The 18,009-nt window shown below is 42.3% G+C and overlaps 1 protein-coding gene across 1 annotated transcript; it reads right to left on the minus strand.

Moving 5' to 3' along the window:
• Positions 1–1,767: 1,767 nt before the first annotated feature.
• LOC124277935 lies at positions 1,768–11,148 on the minus strand. Its single transcript, XM_046713654.1, has 8 exons — positions 11,033–11,148; positions 9,475–9,493; positions 8,371–8,481; positions 7,310–7,411; positions 6,868–6,921; positions 3,253–3,354; positions 2,689–2,862; positions 1,768–2,008 (listed from the first exon to the last, which is right to left on the minus strand). The coding sequence occupies exons 1-8, from the start codon at positions 11,108–11,110 to the stop codon at positions 1,950–1,952; spliced, it is 699 nt and encodes a 232-aa protein (XP_046569610.1). The 5' UTR covers positions 11,111–11,148; the 3' UTR covers positions 1,768–1,949.
• Between the last annotated feature and the right edge of the window lie 6,861 nt (positions 11,149–18,009).

The following is an 18,009-nucleotide window of genomic DNA, read 5'->3' on the forward strand; positions in this document are numbered from 1 at the left end:
ATCAATTTTCGACAATAATCCTTCAATATTCCAGGTTACAAAGCTAAAACTAAAGGGAGAAGAACAATGAACACCTGATATATGCTGTGGGTGGTGTTGGAGGGCCGGGCGGTGTTCCTAACTGTCATCCATAGCGACAGAGCTGCCTGTGGGCGACCCTGCAGCAACAGAGGGGAGCAGGTCTGTATATGACCCTGCAGCTATGCAGTGGGGGGCAGGTCTGTGTACGACCCTGCAGCTACAGGGGCAGGTCTGTGTACGACCCTGCAGCAACAGAGGGGGGCAGGTCTGTGTACGACCCCTGCAGCAACAGAGGGGGCAGGTCTGTGTACGACCCCTGCAGCTACAGAGGGGGCAGGTCTGTGTAGACCCTGCAGCTACAGAGGGGCCTGCAGCTACAGAGGGGCGGGTCTGTGTACGACCCTGCAGCAACAGAGGGGAGCAGGTCTGTGTACGACCCTGCAGCTACAGAGGGGGGCAGGTCTGTGTACGACCCTGCAGCTACAGAGGGGGGCAGGTCTGTGTACGACCCTGCAGCTACAGAGGGGGGCGGGTCTGTGTACGACCCTGCAGCAACAGAGGGGAGCAGGTCTGTGTACGACCCTGCAGCTACAGAGGGGGCAGGTCTGTGTACGACCCTGCAGCTACAGAGGGGGCGGGTCTCCAGTCCGGTGTCTAGACTGTGAGGCGGGTGTGGAGTTGACCGAACTTCTCGGTCTGGCACGCACTCAAAAATAACACATACAACTTTATGGATGACAACTTCTTGTGTATTGTTTAGAGCCCGAGGTCAGAGGTCGGGTCTGTTTTTACCCCTGGTACCTGACATGCAATTACCCGTGACACAGGTCGTTGCTCGGGTCTGTTTATAACCCTGGTACCTGACATGGTACCACCAGTGACAGAGGTCGGTGCTCGGGTCTGTTTATAACCCTGGTACCTGACATGGTACCACCAGTGACAGAGGTCGGTGCTCGGGTCTGTTTATAACCCTGGTACCTGACATGGTACCACCAGTGACAGAAATCGGTGCTCGGGTCTGTTTATTACCCTGGTACCTGACATGGTACCACCAGTGACACAGGTCGGTGCTCGGGTCTGTTTATAATCCTGGTACCTGACATGGTACCACCAGTGACAGAGGTCGTTGCTCGGGTCTGTTTATTACCCTGGTACCTGACATGGTACCACCAGTGACACAGGTCGGTGCTCGGGTCTGTTTATAATCCTGGTACCTGACATGGTACCACCAGTGACAGAGGTCGTTGCTCGGGTCTGTTTATAACCCTGGTACCTGATATGGTACCAACAGCCCTTCTGGGACCGGATAACAAAACGTTACTATTGAAAGAGAGTCATTGGATCTGTACATAAAAAACATAGATGTCTCAATATGTCTAAGGTAATTTATTCCTGCTTCATTACAGGGAAAAGTCTACGAACATCAAGCAGTTTTACATACATACAGGGTACTACATAGAAAAGTATTTTAGAAAATGTATGTAAGGAAGTAAAGTCACACTTGAAAGAGTGGACACTTGTAAGCCACCACAGATCGACAGTATTGTGTTTTTAATGGTTGAGGTATTGAAATCCCGCATGCAAACGTTTAACACGACTTGTTATCTTGAAACTTGAAAGGAAGCTGATCCTTCACCGTATGATTCTTCACTGTGTTTATGAAAGTCTACCACTGACTGACTGAGCCCGGTTACACACCGCTTTTATCAATATTCCAGCAATATCACGGTGGGGGACACCAGAAATGGGCTTCACGCGTTGTACCCATGTGGGGAATCGAACCCGGGTCTTCGGCGTGACGAGCGAACGCTTTGACCACTAGGCTACCCCTTATGATTGATAAGCTTTGTAGAAAGACAGAGAAAACACAATAGTCAGGTGTAATGATGTGATCTACGCTAAAAGCTAGTAGAATTATGCAGATAGGTTCAGGGTTTGGACTTCAGCGCTTTGATCAGTCTCTCAAGAATGTTGTTTTTCAAGTCGACTGAAAAGAAACGAGCAATCTTCAATAACGAGCATACTGATACGGACATATATCGACAATACGTAATTGAATAGGGAAGATTCCCTAGGATATTTTTTTAAAACAACGTCATATTCAAAATAGCCCTCGTATCTTATTTCTATTGTAAGGACCCGTGAAGTTCCGGGTTAGAATGTGCCTTCAGCTGTGTATGAAATAAACCAAAAACCCAGCCAGACATCAGGACTGCTAACTTGAAAATGTTACCAGCCCAACATGGATTTAACCAGACCAGACACCAAGCAAGATATGGTCAAATTACTCAGATGTATGGAACACCTAAAAGTTTTACCAGACCATCGGACTGGCTAGCTGTAAATCTAGACCGTCCGTCAGAAATCTAGCCCGTCTCGGGCGGTCGGACGGGCCATATTTCATACACAGTAGCCCATGCTTGTCGTAAGAGGCGACTAACGGGATAGAGTGGTCAGGCTTGCAGACTTGGTTGACACATGTCATCGGTTCCCAATTGCGCAGATCGATGCTCGTCTGGTCCAGACTCGATTATTTAGAGACCGCCGCCATATAGCTGGAATATTGCTGAGTGCGGCGTAAAACTAAACTCACTGACTATTGTAAGGAGAGGGTCATCACGAACTTACATACATTGTAGAGACCGCCACTTCCTTTAGTCTACTCACCCGAAACCGCATCGGTGTGGTCGCCAGTGTCTGTAGACTTCCGAACCATTCCGCCCGTTCCGCCCGTGAGCCCGGACAGGACCCTGTGGAACTCATGGCCTTTATGCATAAGTCTCACGAGATACCTCACAGCAACCATAAACAACCGGTTATGCTGGCTCTTGTCGTATTTCGCTGCACAAAACACAACAAATAGTCTGCAAGGGCATTTTGAAATTGTATGTCATATAGCAAACAAGTCGATACTAAAGGTGCATGTCATACATCCAACGGGGGCATACTCAATTTGATTTGTGAAAAAGTAATATTTATACGAAGAGAACGTCTTGTGCCATGGTAATAGGTTATCTGCAGGTTATCATTGCACTGTTAGTGTGATGTCGCCATGGTAACGGGATGATAATGGGAGTAAGCTTCTTAATCAAAGTTTACATTATCCGCCACTTATGCTACTAGAACAGAAATGCTACGTTCAGTTGCAGCAACAGAGATCACTAACATCTGCGATATTCACATGACGTATTTTGTAAGTGTCCGCACTTGTCCACACTGACTACTACTTACGATCCAACCATTTTAAGGTGAAGGCCCCTTTCACGAAAAAAGAGAAACAGTCGGCGTCAGCTAGGATTGCAGTATGGCGCTCTGCTACGGTTGCCTCTGAACCTGAGAAAGATTTGATGAAAGAATAACTCCATTATTCCAACTCTTTTTCATAATTTTGTTGTTGTTGTAACCTAATGAGTTGTTTATAAACGTAATGCAACTCTACATCATATACCCCATTCGTTTCCTTTCTTGAGATTCTCCATTATGTGTCTCTGGCAGTTTGCCTGGTGTTTTTATTGATACTGGAACACACTTTACACACATACTGAGAATCTAGAGCCAAGATCAAAATGACTTTATCTTCCATTCTGAACCTATCCAAGCTATGATTTACTCAATGTCCCTATATACCATCTTCCATTTTGAACCTATCCAAGCTATGATTTACTCAATGTCCCTATATACCATCTTCCATTCTGAACCTATCCAAGCTATGATTTACTCAATGTCCCCATCTATACCATCTTCTCATTCCTGAACCTCTTCCATCCAAGCTATCCAAGCTGATTTACTCAATGTCCCTATATACCATCTTCCATTCTGAACCTATCCAAGCTATGATTTACTCAATGTCCCTATATACCATCTTCCATTCTGAACCTATCCAAGCTATGATTTACTCAATGTCCCTATATACCATCTTCCATTCTGAACCTATCCAAGCTATGATTTACTCAATGTCCCTATATACCATCTTCCAGAATCGAGGTTCCATAAGCCGCGTACTCCTGAGTAGTACATGGAAACTATTACTCAAATGAATGCAAGCAATGGATCTAAACGACACATTGAGGGGTGTAAATAGTATGTCTTGGTTTATGCTGAAACTCCAGATGGACCATGTTAGTATTTGTCTTGGTTTATGCTGAAACTCAGGATGGACCATGTTAGTATTTGTCTTGGTTTATGCTGAAACTCCAGATGGACCATGTTAGTTATTTGTCTTGGTTTATGCTGAAACTCCAGATGGACCATGTTAGTTATTTGTCTTGGTTTATGCTGAAACTCAGGATGGACCATGTTAGTATTTGCCTTGGTTTATGCTGAAACTCCAGATGACCGATGTTAGTATTTGCCTTGGTTTATGCTGAAACTCCAGATCACCGATGTTAGTATTTGCCTTGGTTTATGCTGAAACTCCAGATGGACCATGTTAGTTATTTGTCTTGGTTTATGCTGAAACTCCAGATGACCCATGTTAGTATTTGTCTTGGGTTATGATGAAACTCCAGATGGACCATGTTAGTATTTGTCTTCGTTTATGCTGAAACTCCAGATGGACCATGTTAGTTATTTGTCTTGGTTTATGATGAAACTCCAGATGACCCATGTTAGTTATTTGTCTTGGTTTATGCTGAAACTCCAGATGGACCATGTTAGTATTTGTCTTGGTTTATGCTGAAACTCCAGATGGACCATGTTAGTATTTGTCTTGGTTTATGCTGAAACTCCAGTTGGACCATGTCAGTATTTGCCTTGGTTTATGCTGAAACTACAGATGGACCATGTTAGTTATTTGTCTTGGGTTATGATGAAACTCCAGATGGACCATGTTAGTTATTTGTCTTGGGTTATGATGAAACTCCAGATGGACCATGTTAGTTATTTGTCTTGGTTTATGCTGAAACTCCAGATGGACCATGTTAGTTATTTGTCTTGGACCATGTTAGTGATGAAACTCCTGATGACCCATGTTAGTTATTTGCCTTGGTTTATGCTGAAACTCCAGATGGACCATGTTAGTTATTTGTCTTGGTTTATGATGAAACTCAGATGGACCATGTTAGTTATTTGTCTTGGGTTATGCTGAAACTCCAGATGGACCATGTTAGTTATTTGTCTTGGTTTATGCCTCCAGATGGACCATGTTAGTTATTTGTCTTGGGTTATGATGAAACTCCATGGACCATGTTAGTTATTTGTCTTGGTTTATGATGAAACTCCAGATGGACCATGTTAGTTGATTTGTCTTGTATTTGCCTTGTTTATGCTGAAACTCCAGATGACCCATGTTAGTATTTGCCTTGGTTTATGCTGAAACTCCAGATGGACCATGTTAGTATTTGCCTTGGTTTATGCTGAAACTCCAGATGGACCATGTTAGTATTTGTCTTGGTTTATGCTGAAACTCAGGATGGACCATGTTAGTATTTGTCTTCGTTTATGCTGAAACTCCAGATGGACCATGTTAGTTATTTGTCTTGGTTTATGATGAAACTCCAGATGGACCATGTTAGTATTTGCCTTGGTTTGTGCTGAACCTTCAGATGGACCATGTTACTTATTTGTCTTGGTTTATGATGAAACTCCAGATGGACCATGTTAGTATTTGCCTTGGGTTATGCTGAAACTCCTGATGGACCATGTTAGTTATTTGTCTTGGTTTATGCTGAAACTCCAGATGGACCATGTTAGTTATTTGTCTTGGGTTATGATGAAACTCCCGATGGACCATGTTAGTTATTTGTCTTGGGTTATGATGAAACTCCAGATGGACCATGTTTGTATTTGTCTTCGTTTATGATGAAACTCCCGATGGACCATGTTAGTTATTTGTCTTCGTTTATGCTGAAACTCCAAATAGACCATGTTAGTTATTTGTCTTGGTTTGTCCGGAAACTCCGAATGGAGGATTTAGTGAGAGATTTAATTGATGACCTTAGGGCCTGTTCGATTATTGCGAAACTTGTTTTGGTTTCTGGAACTGGTTTCTCCTGTTATAAACGAGTGTCTAGTTTCGGTTACATGGTTTCAAAGTGAAACTAGTTTCTAGTTGTAGAAATGGGTGGATGGTTTCACCATCCGGTTTCAAAATGGATACCAGAAAAATGTCTCAGTTACTGTATATGTGGAACGAATTGAACGACAGCATTGCCGAAGGTAATATTTATATTTCCATTTTATCAGTGATTAACAAATAATAAACTGGAGGTAAATATTTGCGTATATATTATAATACTGTTACAAGTAATTATATATATACAAGTTTCATAAAATAGTCATGTTCAATAGACTGGGGTTTTAGATAATATTTTCCAAATTGTCAGTTGATTTTTATCATTATGTTGGTAATAGGAACTGCTGCTCTATTTTGCCACCAAGATCAGCTGAACTTAGCGCTTTCGTTTCCGCCATGTTTGTTGTGAGAGAACGCGAAACCGAAACTGCGAAATCTGCCTCGGAGATGGTTTCGAAGTTTCAGAAACCAGTTTTAGGTTTCGACATAATGGAGTGCATGGTTTTCCCGAAACCAAAGCCGGTTTAGTATAATCGAATAGGTCCTAAGTGACAGAAACCCATCCATGGTTAGTGATGCACACTATAACCAACTCTACGCATGACAGGTGGACAGCTTGCTCAGTTCGCCTAGAGTCAGCTCGCAATGGTTTATTGAATACTGGTTTTGTAGATTTCAGCCTGATAATGGCACTTCCTTATAAAATGATACTACATTAACTGTACGTAACTTGCAAGCAGCCTCCTTTCAACCATTGCCACACACGCTCCGCAATGCAGACATAGTGTAAGGGCGAAAAGAACATATTCGGAATGATTGTGTCGGAAGCTTACCTTTTTCCTCAGAAAGCTTGGCCAGTTCTCCACAATACGTATAGCGGAAGCGAACTGCAAACACAACAAATATACTGCTGTGGATTTCCTGATATACACTGAGTTAAAAGAGTTTGTCCAACGTTGATTTGATTTAATATCTTAACAAACGCATAAACAGTGATTAACAGTGTATTTCTTATCTGTTTTCACCTCGTGTGGATTTCATGGCTCTCTCGTTCAAATTGCCTGATCAAGTGGCATTGTCCGCTGCCAACTTTCGGTCTTTAATGTAATTTTCTAACCCTAATTTTTGGTATGTTGCAAATAGGCTCATTTTAATGCTAACCTCCGGTCTATTGCGAACACATGCCAAAATTGCCGAGTTGTCACGTTCTCTGACACTTTTGAAATAGTTAATGAAACAACACAAAAGTCACCGACTAAGGATGTTTAGACTTACCCGGCATTGTGAGCAACGGTCCATACAGCAGGCGTCCGTGGAATATTACCTTAGAAGTCTTCTCAACAATCTCATCTAGTCTCTCCCTGGTTCGGTCCCAATCTGTTGAGAGGAACATAGCATTGATATACAGAAATAAACAGTACTTGTTTAAGTCAATGATAGGTGTGCCATCTATAGCATTAGACGTGGGATACTGTAACCAGTGGAGAGTGGAACCTGTGGTTTTGGCGCTACTCCCACTGCTCGTACATTGGCATCTTACACTTATATGACTAAGCTGGGCTAAGAATGTTTCGCGACACAGGGCCTTTGTTCGAATCTTGGCTCCGTGGTTTAAAGTATGGTGAAGGTAGTTCCTTTCTGACTCATACTAAATTGGAAACATATATATAAAGACAATGAATAACTGTATGTGCTTTTCACCCGAGAAAGGAAGCACGGTAAGCGAAATATATCTTAGACAAATATTCGTATGGCATATTAAAATGTCTTTTGTTGCTGTCACTGTGAATACTTTGTTATAACTCCCTAACTCTATAGATGCAAAACGATACCCTTGCTTGTGAAGTAAATACCTCTGTTCTTATCAGGCTGTACCTGCTTACACTGACTGCAGTCATTAACAATACTTTGTTGTACAGGAGTACAAGTGTGGTGGCAAATGTATATGGTACCACCGTTTATTAATAGTGGCCTGTATACCCGTGGTACCAGTTTGTCTTTACCACTTAGAGATACCATGCCAGATCTCTCTGTTGGCATCCATTTTGATTTTATTCCTAACTCTGAATGACGGAGGTAGAGATCTATTCTATATCAATATCACCCAATCTAATACTTACGAGGCAAGTTGTATATTGACACATCTGGATACAACATCACCTGATGTTAATTTCGCTCTGATGGAACACCTTGTGTAAAACTACAATGCCATATCGAAGAAAGTTATTTTTTCACTGAACACAAGGTTTGATATACAAAGGCTCATCAAGGGGAGTTTTTGTACTGACTGAACACCATGGAGAAAACTTATTCCAGAAAACACCCATGAAACTCACCACCTCCACTCGCTATTTCACCACGCAGAGTGTCGAGATCATCTGCTATGGTCTTCCCACATTCTGCAAGACTATGGAGCTTGTGTGCCCAGTTTGCCCAGTCATCCGCTGAAATAGATGACTGTTATTAGGAACAAGCCTTGTTAATATGACAGTGTTTACAATGTTTCATTAGCCTTATGCAATAAATTTCAATATCAGACAATTTATCTTAAAAATACCTTTGTAAGGGATAAAATTGAATATCTACCCGCATTAAATTCTGCTTATTTTACCAGTTCATGATGATGCGGTATATCAGTCCACTCAGGGACCGAATAATCAATATAATGTCTATTTTGTAATGGAAAGAATATTGGTACCGTCACTACAATATCCAAAATGTACAATGAATAAATTATCATTACTATGTTTTACAGATTAAAATAGAATGCAACAAAGTCAGGTTGTGTTTCCCTGGCAAATATTTTTATAGAGCCATCCTTTGAAAAACTGAGCCTATGTCGGATTGATATGGTACTTTGTTGATACACAGAACCGCCAACACCATCAACATTGACACTTAGATTATGTCCAACATCTTCGACTCGTGTGATAGTAGTAGTAGTAGTAGTAGTAGTAGCAGCAGCAGCAGCAGTAGTAGTAGTAGTAGAAGTAGTAGCAGTAGTTGCTGTCGTTGTTGTTCTTGTAAAGTAGTAGTAGTAATTTGTTGTTTTACACCGCACTCAGCAATATTCCAGCTAAATGGCAGCAGTAGTAGTAGTAGTAGTAGCAGCAGCAGCAGCAGCAGCAGCAGCAGCAGCAGTAGTAGTAGTAGTAGTAGTAGTAGTAGTAGTAGTAGTATATGATGTACTGTAGTTAAATGTATTAATGAGGAGACAAAGTATTATTCAGTATCCAATACACAGTCCCTTACAAATGACATCATTTCTTAAAGCACGAGACGTAATGATAATTAGTATATTAATGATAATTACTATTAAAAGTCGCGAGAATCAGGGGACAAAATAACATTGAGATTGCTACACAATAGCTGAGCGGTGTGTCCTCGACGTGTCTTGTACTGCAATCACGCGGTCACGGCGTATACTTTATACTTCCATGGATAGATGTCGTGACTATCCTGAAACACGAGACCATTGCAGTTTAAATATTGCGATCTACCAATGGTAGGTAGTCACAACTAGTAGAAGGGGAACAAAGTTCAAACAATGTCATTGTCGGCAACACAACCGTCTTGCTACACACAAAAGGGCCAGAACAGTGACTCATGAAGTGAGTGAGTGAGTTTAGTTTTACGCCGCAATATTCCAGCTATATGGCGCGGTCTGTAAATAATCGAGTATGGACCAGACAATCCAGTGATCAACATCATGAGCATCGATCTACGCAATTGGGAACCGATGACATGTGTCAACCAAGTCAGCGAGCCTGACCCGTTAGTCACCTCTTATGACAAGCATGGGTTACTGAAGATCAATATTCTAACCCGGATCTTCACGGGTGAATCATGAAAGTATCAGGTGTAGGAACGAATCAGTAACGTTAACGGATCAGTTACGTGAACGCATCATTTACGTGGTCACATTAACCTAATATAATGTGCATGAACGTATAAAATGCATGAATGAATCAATGGAATGAATTAATTCAAATTCAGTAGCCAAGTCTCCCTCGTTGGACCTGAAACGCCTTCGTCAGCTCATGAGCTAAAGGCTTTTAGAGGTGCAGCATGTCACTGTTCTAGAAGGGATGGAATCAACCGCTTATGAACAGCCAGTGAGCTGGCAGTGCATGCAATTGCTTTCAAGTCTATACACTGGACAGATTGTACAATGACTATATCTGTGCTTATAGATAAAATATACATCAGCATCAGCGATGACCACCTGGTTACGCCGCAGTTTTGAATATTTTACCTTTGATATTACAAACTTGTGACTCTGAAGTTTACATGAAATAACCACCCAACCATACAATGACACGCTAGACTGGTCACAATCCTTGTAAAGAAAGTGAAGATTGAAAGGTAGGGGGGTGTCACTCTGTAACCGTTGAAGCCCTCTCTCTGCTACTTGCTCGTACCCCACCCGGTCAGGGGTACGGGTGGTGCCGATGGTATATACTGTGGTTATATTTGTCTATGACGGGTATCATCACCGCCACTGAGAAGGTGATAAGAGATGTCCATCCCTCAATATAAGGATCTTCCATGCGCCTCAGTATTTAAATTCTGTGACTCGCGTTCTTGAATCAGTGATTCTGTGTACGAGGTAGGGTATCGGTAATCAACACTGTTGAAAAATGTATCGGTAATATCAGAATGCGCTGGAGAAAAGGAACCAGGGGCCCGTTTCACAACGCTATCGTAGCGCTACGACTGCTGTTAATCTATGTTTAAGTATAGGAGGTACGACAATCGTAGCGCTACGATAGCTTTGTAAACGGGACCCAGTACTTCCTTGCATTTGGTTTACCAGGTGGGCAGTGCATTCAGACGACACATATGTTCCCTAGCAACTAGACTTTAAATGACTGTGAGAGTAGCTTGTGGTCAAAGAAAGGCATCGGGATTCCTTTCTCAACAGCAATTTCCTCATGAAAAGCAAATTTCACATTGTAATGTACTTTTAATGCAATGGGCCATACTGCCATTTGTTACCTCGCATTTGTCTGTTTCGGTGTCGGTCCCTGCCTGCACTAGAGCCACCACCAAACATAGAACTGCTGCTCGCATCATCTTGCCTGTCTTAGAGCTGGTCCGGGTGTGCGGGTAATCTTATACCCATCCTTGCAACATATTGCCGGGAGACGGGTAGAACCTGATACCAAAGTTATAAAAAGTTACCCATCACTGATCTCCCTCAAAAACCAACAACAAAGACCCGTACCCTATCTGAAAGCCTTCCACATTGAGGTAATATCGGATTTCGTGCTACTGGGTAGGGGGTGAAAATAGGGCCCCTAAGACGCAGTTACTGTCTTCTTTCAATTGTCCCCTGTGGTAATATTAACTGTTAGATTATAGAAACTACCGGCGGAACAATAGTCTATATTCATACATATATACGTATGTATGTATGTGAGTGCGTGCGTGCGTGCGTGCATGCATGCATGCATGTATGTATGTAAGAGTGTGTGTGTACGTGCGTGGTTTCGTGTGTGTGTGAATCTGTCTGTATGTTTGTCTGTCTGTGTCTGTGTGTATAGATGGATGAATTAAGCTACTTATCGCACGGATATGTATGAACTTATTCTGTGGACATTCCAAGGGTTACGACAACGCAAACAAGTGCACTTTATATAAATGTTTTTGGTGAAATTCTGCAAATCGTATTTGATTACAACTAAACATGTTCATAAACAAAATTTGAGACATGAGCAAACATAGATCTCATGAGTGAGTGAGTGAGTGAGTGAGTGAGTTGGGTTTAACGCCGATTCAGTGATTAGCAAGTTGTTGACTCATCAAACATTGATAAGTGCAATATCTATACATTTAAGGGAATTAAAACCGCAACTAGTCGAGGAAATTGAAGACATGAAGAAATGTCATATATCCTAAAACGTTCAGAACTTCCCTAAACCCCCAGGATGTATGCTAACATGTAGAAGGTAGCTGGTGTGACTTGATACCATTTCGGCTGTAGTGGTTGATAAAGAAAACCCAAAGGTCATAGTATACCAGTCGCATGAGAACCAACATGGGCGACTGGGGAACATCATCAACTTCAGTGAAACGTGACCTTTCATCACGCAAAGTATCTGTGGTCACACAATAGAGGGCGCTAACTGTATTGATATCTGTTTAATCTGTAGTGTACTGTAGGAGAAATGCCATATCTGTTTAATCTGTAGTGTGCTGTAGGAGAAATGCCATATCTGTTTAATCTGTAGTGTGCTGTAGGAGAAATGCCATATCTGTTTAATCTGTAGTGTGCTGTAGGAAAAATGTCATATCTGTTTAATCTGTAGTGTGCTGTAGGAAAAATGTCATATCTGTTTAATCTGTAGTGTGCTGTAGGAAAAATGTCATATCTGTTTCTAATCTGTAGTGTCATATCTGCTGTAGGTGTGCTGAAAATGTCATATCTGTTTAATCTGTAGTGTACTGTAGGAGAAATGTCATATCTGTTTAATCTGTAGTGTACTGTAGGAGAAATGTCATATCTGTTTCGTCTGTAGTGTACTGTAGGAGAAATGTCATATCTGTTTAATCTGTAGTGTGCTGTAGGAGAAATGTCATATCTGTTTAATCTGTAGTGTGCTGTAGGAGAAATGTCATATTTGTTTATTCTGTAGTGTGCTGTAGGAGAAATGTCATATCTGTTTCGTCTGCAGTGTACTGTAGGAGAAATGTCATATCTGTTTACTCTGTAGTGTGCTGTAGGAGAAATGTCATATCTGTTTATTCTGTAGTGTGCTGTAGGAGAAATGTCATATCTGTTTAATCTGTAGTGTGCTGTAGGAGAAATGTCATATCTGTTTAATCTGTAGTGTACTGTAGGAGAAATGTCATATCTGTTTAATCTGTAGTGTACTGTAGGAAAAATGTCATATCTGTTTAATCTGTAGTGTACTGTAGGAGAAATGTCATATCTGTTTAATCTGTAGTGTACTGTAGGAAAAATGTCATATCTGTTTAATCTGTAGTGTACTGTAGGAAAAATGTCATATCTGTTTAATCTGTAGTGTACTGTAGGAGAAATGTCATATCTGTTTAATCTGTAGTGTACTGTAGGAGATCCCTTACATCAACCAGGATTGAATGTGAGCACTTATGGATATGCTCATCCACGCTCTGGCTCTGAAGACACAAACTGGCGATGAGACAAGGCGTCATTGTATTGCCTCTGTCTGCCTTCGAACGATTGAGATGTAAGAGGTTAATTGCAAAAGGCACAACAACTGAACCCAGATAACAAAGTCGTTCAAATATTGCACATTGCACACAGAAAACATTCTACCCACAGTCGTGTGTCCAGATTACTGACGTATGCGAAAACAACGTCACAACCATACGATTCCTAGATACCGAAGAGGAACAATCCTCCAAATGTTGACGGAAAATGAAAAATTCTTTTCAACTTGCATGATTGAAGCTGGCCAAATATAGAATTCATTTGCCAGATATATACTCTCCCAAAAAAGAAACGCATATAGGAATTTCAACTGTATTTTTATGTTTATTTTGAAACATCTTGTAGGCTTTATGAGTCAATGAAATATGGCGAAATTGCACACTGGGAATGCAGACTTATCCGTCTTTGGCACCAACTCGAGGAAAGTCAGTTTGAGTGTCACATGGAGACGTGTGGTGGCGCTGAAGTCAATACCTCGTGTGACCACCGTGGGCATCCAGAACTGCACGGCATCGCCTCGGCATCGAACGAATAAGTCTCAGAATCTCGTGTTGCCCAATCGCAGCCCACTCTGCCTGTAGTGCCTGTGCGAGTTGCTGAAGTGTCTGGGGCTGAGGGTTACGGCGTCGCACCCGTCTGTCCAGGGCATCCCACAGATGTTCGATCGGGTTTAAGTCCGGTGATCTTGAGGGCCAGGGGTGCACATTGATGTTGTGGTTCTGTAGGAAGTCTCTAGTGTGACGTGCTGTGTGGGGCCTGGCATTGTCCTTTTGAAACAACTCCCTCTGGCGATCAATGATTGGAAGGAGGTGTGGGCGTAGGATTTCGTCACAGTACCGTTGAGCTGTCAGGTTGCCCTGGATCATCACCAAATCACTTCTCCTACGGCAGGTGATCTCCCCCCCACATCATAACACTTCCCCGGCCGAATGTGTCCACCTGGGGAACGCAAGCGTCGGCGAAATGTTCACGTCGACATCTGTACACCCGCATTCTTCCATCGCGTCGTTCCAATAGAATTCATCACTGAACCAGATTCTACGCCAATTCGGTAGGTTCAAGGCCTGAACGTTGGTGCACCATTGAACTCGATGTCGACGATGTTGCTGTCGAAGCACAGGGCCAAAATAAGGTCTTCTGGCACGTAAACCAGCCTCTCTCAACCTGTTCCTGACGGTCTGTGCAGAAAACCTCCTCAATCCGGGTATTTGTCGAGCGGTACTGGTCGCCGTAGCTGTTCGATGACGCAGGTGATGTACCCGGATGCCGCGATCCTGCGCCGCAGTGGTCGCTAGAGGTCGCCCACTACGAGGGGCATCTGCTACCGAATTCTGCCGGCGATATCTCTCCCAGAGCCGTGAAATGGTGCTTTGGTGAACATTCATGCGTCGGGCAACTGCACGTTGAGACTGGCAAGCAAACCAATGGCGATATGACGGTTGGCTTCACTTAGACGTGGCATTTTGCGTTCGTCAACAATATTCCAAATACAGAGAATAATCGACAGACAGCGATCAACCTTTTATATCCATCATTGAGACTATCTGATCCCCAACTTTCACGTGCATTGCATGTGAAATGTGTATTCTGTGACACTACACGCCGAAATTGAAAATCATGCTGTTAAATACGGGTATTTTACGGATGGTGCGTTTTGTTGTGATGTTTCAAAACATAAACACCATAGGACTCATAAACAGAGCAAAACCTTTTGTAAAATGAATCACGTTTTAATTCATTGCTCCAAGAAATTGCTATTTTCATGATGCGTTTCTTTTTTGGGAGAGTATATTTATAAATAAAGAGAGTTTTATCACGACTAACGGAACGATATCGGCAAACAAGTTGAGTTCGGATAAGGATGGGTGGAGGAAGGCCTAGAAAATCAGCTGCCATGAAGGGCCGATATGCATGCACCACTGCCTTGAGTAACGTATTCATTTCTGACTGGAGCTAGGACAACATCAGGGCTGGACAAAAATTGGAAATATGAAAGAATTGAACTCAAGACGCCCTCTCAGGATTGTTTATGTCTGATGTGACACCATAAATGGCTATGCTTGTGAATTAGATATTTGCATCTACATTACTACTCGAAACCAGACAAACTGTATTTTGCTCAACATCTTATAATCCGTTTTACGCTGTGGGTGTAATCATGTATTGTGGAGATGTGTAAACACATGGACTGGTACACATATTCCTGTTGTTTTAATCATTGATGTATTCATGATACATTCATGCATTAAATTCTACACTTTTTATAATTGATATAAAATAGGTTAATTGTCTTTGATTAATTCAATATAGGAAATATGCATGATTCGTTTTCTTTGGAAACTGACAGCATGTTTTTGCAGGTTGTGCAATTTGTCACGTTTGTTTGGTACTTAGAAACCCCAGTAGCGTGGTGTGACTGCTGACAGCGAGATCATTTCAGGGCCTATTTGTATTTCTCGTGACGTTGTTACATTTAATGGATGGCCGAACATACCCGACGCTGCTTTTTTTCGGGAAAGGCAAGCTCAGTAACCCAGATCGGAATTCGCTTTGAGTTGCTGCTGAATAGTAGAAGGGTAAGAATTGACACGACATTGATACGGCTCGGATTTTCAGCCCAAGATACATCACTTATTTATTGCACCAATTTCGCCTGTACGTCAGCTCTTTTCATCTGTGTCCAAGAACATACCAATGGTCTTCTACTCCTTTAAACTACATACCGTCTACATGAATGGCCAATAACGACAACATAAAGAAAAGCATATGCTCAGTGTGAACGGGGCATCACTTTAATGTTGACGTGACATAACGTTAACATTAACTGGCGTAAGGGAAATATTTACCGGCAGAACGTTAACATTAACAGACATAATGGAAATATTTACCGGCAGAACGTTAACATTAACAGGCATAATGGAAATATTTACCGGCAGAACGTTAACATTAAAAGGCATAATGGAAATATTTATCGGCAGAACGTTAACATTAACAGGCGTAAGGGAAATATTTACCGGCAGAACGTTAACATTAAAAGGCATTATGGAAATATTTACCTGCAGAACGTTCACATTAACAGACATAATGGAACTATTTACCGGCAGAACGTTAACATTAAAAGGCATAATGGAAATATTTACCGGCAGAACGTTAACATTAAAAGGCATAATGGAACTATTTACCGGCAGAACGTTAACATTAACAGACATAATGGAAATATTTACCGGCAGAACGTTACAATTAAAAGGCATAATGGAAATATTTACCGGCAGAACGTTAACATTAACAGGCGTAAGGGAAATATTCACCGGCAGAACGTTACGATTAAAAGGCATAATGGAAATATTTACCGACAGAACGTTAACATTAACAGGCATAATGGAAATATTTACCGGCAGAACGTTAACATTAAAAGGCATAATGGAACTATTTACCGGCAGAACGTTAACATTAACAGGCGTAAGGGAAATATTTACCGGCAGAACGTTAACATTAACAGGCGTAAGGGAAATATTTACCGGCAGAACGTTAACATTAAAAGGCATAATGGAAATATTATTTACCTGCAGAACGTTACCATTAACAGGCGTAAGGGAACTATTTACCGACAGAACGTTACCATTAAAAGGCATAATGGAAATATTTACCGGCAGAACGTTAACATTAACAGGCGTAAGGGAAATATTTACCGGCAGAACGTTAACATTAACAGGCGTAAGGGAACTATTTACCGGCAGAATGTTACGATTAAAAGGCATAATGGAACTATACTGAGTCAAAAAAGAAACTTCACATTCTTTCTTCAGGGCACTATAAAAGAACAAGAGATGGTAAGATGGTTAAATTGTGATTATTTCATTGCTGAGATCTGTGTGATGTACTCGATACACTGACAGTGCCATAATCAGTTCCATTAGGCTACACCGCCGTTCCAAAACATGGGTATACAGAATGTCAAGTCACAAGAATAAAAATGCGAAATTTCTCTGTTCAATATCGTGTATGGCCGCCCCGCGCATTCACCACGTGGTTGGGGATTCTGCGCCATTGCTCTTGCAAGGCAGCGCCAAGTTCCTGCAAATTCTGAGGTTGGTTCCTATGACCACGAAGCCTTCTCCCAAGTGCATCCCAAACGTGCTCTATTGGATTAAGGTCAGGGGACCTCGATGGCCAGTCCATGACGTTGATTCCAGCGTTTTGAAGGAAATTTCGTGTCAACATCGCGGTATGCGGCCGAGCATTATCATGCTGGAACTGTAGACCTGGGCCATGAGCCGCCATGAAAGGAACGAGTTCAGGGGTGAGCACCTGGTCGCGGTAAGCAGCAGCTGTGAGGTTTCCACGGATGACCAGAAGTCGGGAACGGTTGTTCCCACAGAAAGCACCCCACACCATGCAACTTCCGCCCCCGAATCTGTCGACTTCCTGTACACAACATTGGGCATACCGTTCACGACGTCGTCTCCAGACTCTGTGCCTGCCGTCCGCGAATCTGAGGGTAAACCTGGATTCATCGCTAAAGACGACTCGATTCCAGTCTCTCTGGGTCCATCGCAGGTGACGTTGGGCCCACAGCAGACGTTGACGTTGATGAAACGGCGTCAATCTTGGCCCACGATATGGACGTCGAGAATGGAGATTGGCAGCCCGCAACCGATTTCGAATGTTCTGTGAGGACAGTCGACCTCTAAACATCTCAGCCCTGGTTCGTGTAGCCGGCAGAAATCTGTGACGTAGGGCGATTTGACGGTCTTCTGCTCGTGACGTCACACGTGGA

The sequence above is a fragment of the Haliotis rubra genome, unplaced genomic scaffold, assembly GCF_003918875.1.
Source record: "Haliotis rubra isolate DU_JTF1 unplaced genomic scaffold, ASM391887v1 Scf23, whole genome shotgun sequence".
NCBI classification, from domain to species: domain Eukaryota; kingdom Metazoa; phylum Mollusca; class Gastropoda; order Lepetellida; family Haliotidae; genus Haliotis; species Haliotis rubra.

What these genes read in the sequence shown, in the direction of transcription:
- LOC124277935 (XM_046713654.1), bottom strand. Translation starts at nt 11,110, where the DNA reads ATGATGCGAGCAGCAGTTCTATGTTTGGTGGTGGCTCTAGTGCAGGCA. An exon ending in TGAAATAGCGAGTGGAGGTG is followed by an intron (nt 7,412 to 8,370) that starts GTGAGTTTCATG and finishes TCCTCTCAACAG; the next exon opens with ATTGGGACCGAACCAGGGAG. An exon ending in ACCGTTGCTCACAATGCCGG is followed by an intron (nt 6,922 to 7,309) that starts GTAAGTCTAAAC and finishes TTGTGTTTGCAG; the next exon opens with TTCGCTTCCGCTATACGTAT.